This window comes from Aplidium turbinatum, chromosome 1 (genome assembly GCF_918807975.1).
Source record: "Aplidium turbinatum chromosome 1, kaAplTurb1.1, whole genome shotgun sequence".
Lineage (NCBI taxonomy): Eukaryota > Metazoa > Chordata > Ascidiacea > Aplousobranchia > Polyclinidae > Aplidium > Aplidium turbinatum.
Genome location: NC_137472.1, coordinates 14,329,036 through 14,335,719, shown reverse-complemented (window position 1 = coordinate 14,335,719; position 6,684 = coordinate 14,329,036). Strand labels below are relative to the sequence as shown.

General features: G+C 38.8%; 1 protein-coding gene across 1 annotated transcript; it reads right to left on the bottom strand.

The window, feature by feature from the left end:
- Window positions 1-2,937: 2,937 nt before the first annotated feature.
- Window positions 2,938-5,260, bottom strand: LOC145779782 (uncharacterized). Its single transcript, XM_082591426.1, has one exon. The coding sequence runs from the start codon at window positions 5,255-5,257 to the stop codon at window positions 3,893-3,895; it is 1,365 nt and encodes a 454-aa protein (XP_082447552.1). The 5' UTR covers window positions 5,258-5,260; the 3' UTR covers window positions 2,938-3,892.
- Window positions 5,261-6,684: the final 1,424 nt, after the last annotated feature.

The window sequence follows — 6,684 nt, the reverse complement described above, 5'->3', positions numbered from 1 at the left end:
TAAGTGTTTACTTTTTCTGAATGAACCTACATTGTAGGGTACGCCATGGGATAGGCCTATCAACTTTTAGACTACCGGTAGGCTAGTGATATTCTAGAATTAGCCTGTTAGGCTACCAAAATCAAGAAATGTGTTGGAACAAAAATCTATTTAGATTTAATTCTTATGTTTTCTTTTACCAACGTAGACTCACCCCAAGTAAAAAGTGTGTAGCCTAGCTACCTAAATCTAACGTTTCTACACAATACTAAGTAATATTTTTTTTAAACACAAGGAAGGTAACAAATAGAGAGAGGGAGAAAAACAATTTTATTTGCCAATCACGTTCTATCACAATACGAACACAATAAGCTTTCATCACAATACATACAATTCATAAACATAGAAAATGCATAAGTAGCCTTGCGCTTAGTGTAGAACGGCATGGCGTTAAACAATTTAATCTGATCAGCCAGGAGCAGCCAAGGACCATTTGGTCATCCGCTAAAAACGGATCTTTAATTCATATTACCCCTCAATTATCACAACCTGATTGATATACGTAGTACAAATGACACGCTTTCCGTTAAAACATTCAAGAATATCGTGCCTTGTGTCACAAAAGTGAAATTAACATTTAACAAAGGAAATGAGATTTGAATGATACAACTATCGTCTTTGCCAAATAAATAATGAATGTAATCATTATTTATTATGTCATATAGAAACAAAATGGCTAAAAATTAATTATCTTCATGTTGCACACTTAATTTGCAGTTGATGACTGTATGAGCGGATGTGGCTAGTAGTTGGACCTGTATGGTGTTTTTAATGATTGGTGTTATATGCAATTGGTTTGCATAGCCTACCCGAGAAATATAATAACGAGCATATTTTATAGAGCTTTGATGAAAACGTTTGAATTTATTGCGTTTGTTAGTTTTTTTCTAGTTTGAATAGTGTTATTCCATCCCTTTAATTTGCTATCTTATTGCCTGTCTGTGGCAAGCTATTATAAAGTTATTTCTTTCTTAAAAAGATAGGCGACTAAATTTTTAATTAAGTTCTTATTTACGTAAGCTTATGAAAAACATAACTGATTTGATAGACAAAGACGCTCACTCCACCACGAGTTCTACCAGAAAAAGCAAATACAAACCTACTCCCACACTTCGACTCGGCTCTACCCACAACTTGTGGGCCACAAGTACCAAAAAGACCATACTCCTAAACGAAATACAGAGAAGAAGGGATAAATGTTCCTTACCCAATAGAGCATCACCACACTTGACGGAATTCGAGAAGACGATCGAGGACAACGGATGCCCAAGGACTTTCTCAAGCAACCACCCCGATGACGACGACACCAGCAAAACAGACAAACCCCACAGACATCTTATAATTTGATAATTTATTTGTGCGTCTTCGACTAATACAGTGGATTATGTCGCTTACCCGATAAAACTATTTTCTCTGGTAATGCTAAAATAAAGTAACGTAGGCTATCAATGGCATTGCACTGTTATTGCTATCATCGGACGTAATTGAATGGACACGTGATCCGGACCTTACGTAATTGACACTACCATGTTTCTCATGAGAAATTTTGTTGACGAAGTCCATTCCGGGTATTCTTCGACTGTGGTATGTAGCCTGCAGTAACACGTCGGTAAGTTCCCTGTAGGCAGAAGACATTGTATTAAATGTCTTTTTTGCAAAGTTCACCAAGGATGGTTGATTGTACAAAAAAAATACTTCGATGTTGCCCGAGATCACTGATGTGGGCTTGCTCTAGTGGGCACGGTTGTCGTGGTGAAAACATTGGTTTCACTTCTAATGCTCGTGAGCTATGGTTAAAGTTAATTGTAGGCAGGCACAGATTTAGGGGGTGGGGGCAGAGGGTGCAGGTGCCCCGGGCCCCCTTTTAAATCCCCCCCCCCCCCCCGACGTAAAAAATGTAATTTTGTGTCATTTTTTTTCTTTCAGCCTTTGAAGTTTCTGCAAAATGCTGTGCAGTGCTGGATTAATGCTACTGTAGACGTAGAGGTGGCTTTTCGCGCCGCCGGCGCAAAAAAATTTTTACACGGGGGCCCCCGATCTAAAAGTGTCCCGGGCCCCCATCAGCTAAATCCGGCCCTGATTGCAGGGAAAGTCTCACACAGACTGTTTTCATCTCTCTCAGGCCAAATTCCGGGACGTAGGCGACGATTGAGGTCAAGCAAAAAAATCCGTACCTTAGTTAGGCATTTGGTCAAGACGAGGTATCCGTCAATATGCAAATCCAACTATGGCGGGAAAAGCTGGCTGCTGAACCGACAGCAACCAACATGAAGCTCCTCCTCTCTTTCTCTCTCAGAAAACCTTTTTCCTGGTACTGAACTCGTACTCTTGATTGATAGTCGACTAGCCTAAACATTTTGCCTCTTTTTCACAAAATGTAGTAATTGACAGAAAGAAAAAAGAAAAGAAAACTTTTATTTCGTCTGTTGTAAGAATAGTAGACTACGGTAGGCTACCATAGCCATAGGCTAAACAAATTAGTAGGCTACCGTAGCCTACCACAACAAACTTAATAATTTTTTTTATTTTTTCCGATGTTTCATAGGTCAACATGCCTGATTTCTGAACGAACTAAATCTCACACGCCACACTACAAAGCAATTGTTGGTACAAACAATTAAACATGCAAATGAAAACCCCAGATCTTCAAAAGCAAACTCTTTTACAATGACAAAAGAAATGAGAATGATTTCAGTGGTTTATTGTGACATCACGTTGTGGGATAGAAGGTGCGAATTTAAAAACTATTTACGTTGTAGCGCGCTAGAGAGCACGTGAGATGCTTTTGCAAAGGAAAAAAAGATATTCAAGAAAACAGAGCAACCAAAACCTCTGTTATATTCAATATTAGCAAACCCTTCCTTTTTTGAATTGACGCAACGTCTGCAGAATGTAGCGTTTTTTTGCTTTTATTTAACATACCAGTGTAGCATTTGTCAGCAGACGCTGAATCAAAGTAAAAAGACAGACTTCTTCAATTACTTAAAGAGATACTAAAGGAAAAACCTGACTTGGCGATTTTCCACGTTCTTTTTGTTTAACATGCTACCATAAAACGATTTTCAATAAAATTTGGCCCCATTGCGGTCTGATCACCATTGCGCGCGTGCTTTTGTCAGAGCTTTCAAAACAAGATTGGGCTTGAGCAGCGAAGCGTGCCGCTGTACAGTCTGCGTCACTAGAGACTAACAATCAGCTGATTTCGCAATAATTGTTACTGCGGGCGATTTGACTGTAGGCTATGTATGTATGTACATCAAAACATCAGATTTCAACATCAAAACATCAGACAGTTTGCACAAAACATCAGATGTGGCAACGTGGCTTTTGTTATTGCTGTCTTTTGTGACGTATTCTCGAGCAGTGTTTGCAGTTTTGGTTATTTTGAAAATAAATGAAACATTGGACTTTGGGCCTTGCCAGCGCCATTGAAAACAATTTTTTTTCGGTAATTTTTCTTGAAATGTATTCTTGAATGCTCAGTTTACGCATTTTAATGCTTAAGTCCCGTTTGAAATTTTCATTTAGTAGGCCTTTAAGTTTGGTTTGAAAAAAAAAGCAAACTGCACTGTGATGCGACGATCGGTCTAAAGACGATTTACAGAAACGTCTTTCTATCGTATGAATTGCACGTAAAACGAAGACCAAGTTTAAGTCACACTCACAACACTCCCCAGATAGCAACGAAGTCTTTTTTGCATTGATTCAACGTCTACAGACAGATGCTACATTGGTATGTTTAGCGAATGCAAAACCTTTGCTGTAACAGTAAACAGATCGGCGCTTACAGTGTTTATCTGAAAAAGAGTTTTATTGAACAGCTTCTAGCTGATATTTTGTAAATTCAAAAATGCTATAAATTGTGGGCGATGGCAAGAAGATAAGTGGTGATGTCACCATCTGTTACGTCATAGTCTTCGACAATGCTTCTCAAACGTTGATTAAAGTCGTCATCATTTTCACATTGTTTCTTCAAAGGAGGTTGATCAACTCCGGCATTCAATTGCTCAAAAAACATTTTGTTATACTCTTGCTCTTGAATAATTTTCTTAACGAGGTTGCGTAAGTTTAAACGGGTGGTCGAGATTCTCTTGGTAAAACTTTTGTGCCAGTCTTCAATGGAAGTATTCGAAAGGAGCAGACCGTTTTGAACGCGATGAAAAGCGTTCCAACACCAAATTGGAAATAGCGGTTGACGACGTTTTCTACGACGTAATTGTCCAATCCAGGTCGTTTCAAAATAGTCGATGTACTCAGATAGATGCTGCTCATCGTCATCATTAAACGTTTCCACAAAATCCTCAAATCTTCGGATAACATCCGATGGAGGAACAAAAGCTAGCGCTTGAAAACATTTTATGCGAAGAGTGTTCTCTTTATCTTCATCGTACCATTTCTGCAAAGAAAGAGCTTTGATTTTCCGGATGTTGCATTGAACAAAATGGAAAAGACATCCAAAAATTTCTGCCCTAGGAAAACTGGATGAAAGAGCGTTGTATGCCATCACGTCAAAGTCCATTGTTACTGTCTTTGGAGCTATTCCCGGTCGATGTCGATCCAACGAGGAAAAAATGCGGTTGTACACAGACTCAGATTTGTTACGTGTAACAGCGAACACTAGAGGCACCGTGCGATTTCTATTAACCACCACGTGTATTGTGTATAACTGGTGCCCAAGTGCATCCATGTCAAATGTACCGTCGCAAAACCAGTCAGCGCAGCTATTAAGTGAGTCTAAATTCTTTTGAGTAGCAAACATATAAAATCCATACTGATCGTCTTCCTCGAGCACGAAGTCTTCTCCAATCCGCGTCACACGAAGCTCATTTGTCAAACTGCTTTCTTCTGCACATGCGCGCTTGCGCTGTATCATCCGTTCCAAATTTTTTGTATTAGGAAAAACGTCGGAAACCACCAAATTGAGATCTTGCGTTGTACTTTCAATAATGCTCGACGTTTGTTCTGTAGAGGTCATAGCTCGAGCCTTCATTCTTACTTTCATTCTTGCGATTGCTATTTTAGCTGGATCTGGTGGATGGTTGTGTTCAGATGGAGATTTGATAATTTCGTCGTTTTCTGATATACATACGCGGCTTTTACACTTGCGGTAGTTGCCACATCTCCAGTAGGTTACTTTGGGTTTTGTTTTATCACGAACATACATATAACCATCCAAGACTAATTTTCGCGTTCCTTTCTCACTTAAAATATATTCCATTTGTAAATGAGGATTTGTTGTTGAAGTTGAACAACACACGATAAAAATTCAAGCACAAGTAAAACTTTTTTTGGTCTGTAGCAGTCCATGAAATGAACAAAATCTGTGAAAAATCGAAAAGAAAAAATTATTTTCAGCGTAAAGATAAAATAAAATTTAGACGATAATGAAAAATACGAAGAAGTTGCGCCTGCTTTATGCAATAATTAGTTAGTTTTCTGGGTCACAGCAGATCGCTGTTAATTTCTTTTGCACTAATAGACCTGCGCTAAACTTAAAAAAATTAAGTTATCTGAAATAAATTAAAACATGTAATAGATTCCAAACACTTTCTTACTCATTTCAACCAAAATATTTTTTAAGTTTGTACTTCAGTGACTGCTAACTTTGCTGTTACGTTGAAATTTTGAAATAGTCTTAACCTAGCACTTGATAGCCAGTGGGCAGCAAAGTTTGAGTTGGAGTCCTAAAATCACCCGGAGCCTGTGTTTAAAAGTATGCTATTCCCCCTACCAATGCTACTGCACTTACTGCATTGTAATGATAATCGTGTTTTTTATTTGCGTTCATTGCGATAACACACAGTACACTGCAATAACAGATGCGATAATAAAGACAACAGGAAGCAGTGAAGCGACATATAGTCTTTGAGTCAGCTGCTCTCTTTATTTTAGCTTGCCATTAAATGTGTTTTCCAAGATATAGCCGTATACTCTGGAGCGGTGTCGAACCCACGTTCTTTCGAAGGTCGCGCAAATTTTCACCACTCGGCTGCACAGCCAACAACAGCAACGTAGCTAGAAAGAAAATTTTAGGGGAGGCTAAAGCAACTGTTGGGGGCAAACACCTTAATATTTGAAGTATATATAAAAATGCAACTACTAAATACAGCCAAGCATTTATGAAACGTTATTCAACATGTAATACAATGTCATTAATACGACGTTGTATGGGCATCAAAAACCCATTTTGGGGGGGGGGCGAGATAAAATTAAGGGGGGGGCAATTGCTCCCACAAGCTCCCCATGGCTACACCTCCGTAATGCATGCATGTTGCATTCCTCTTCTTAGTCTGGTTCTAGATTTCCCATTCAGTTCCTTGTAGTCAAACAAGCGTGTAGGCTCAAAATTCAGCTGCTTTGTGTTAGTCCTAGTTTGTCAAAGTTTTCATTTTTCATCGCTTCATCTTCTGGCGATGTTGAAACAAGGTAAAACATCTTTGCTAGCTGAAATCAAGAACTCTTCCTGATTGAACTTGCAACGTGCAAGCGCTATACATGCCCTACGCCCTATCATAGCTGTTCAAAACACTTTTCAGTCAAAGTAAAAATCATCACAAGAGACGAAATCAAAGAGTTCCGAGTTGTAAAAACAAAATCAAAACAAGACAATGCCAAGTAGGCTACATTGATAAATATAATCCGCAG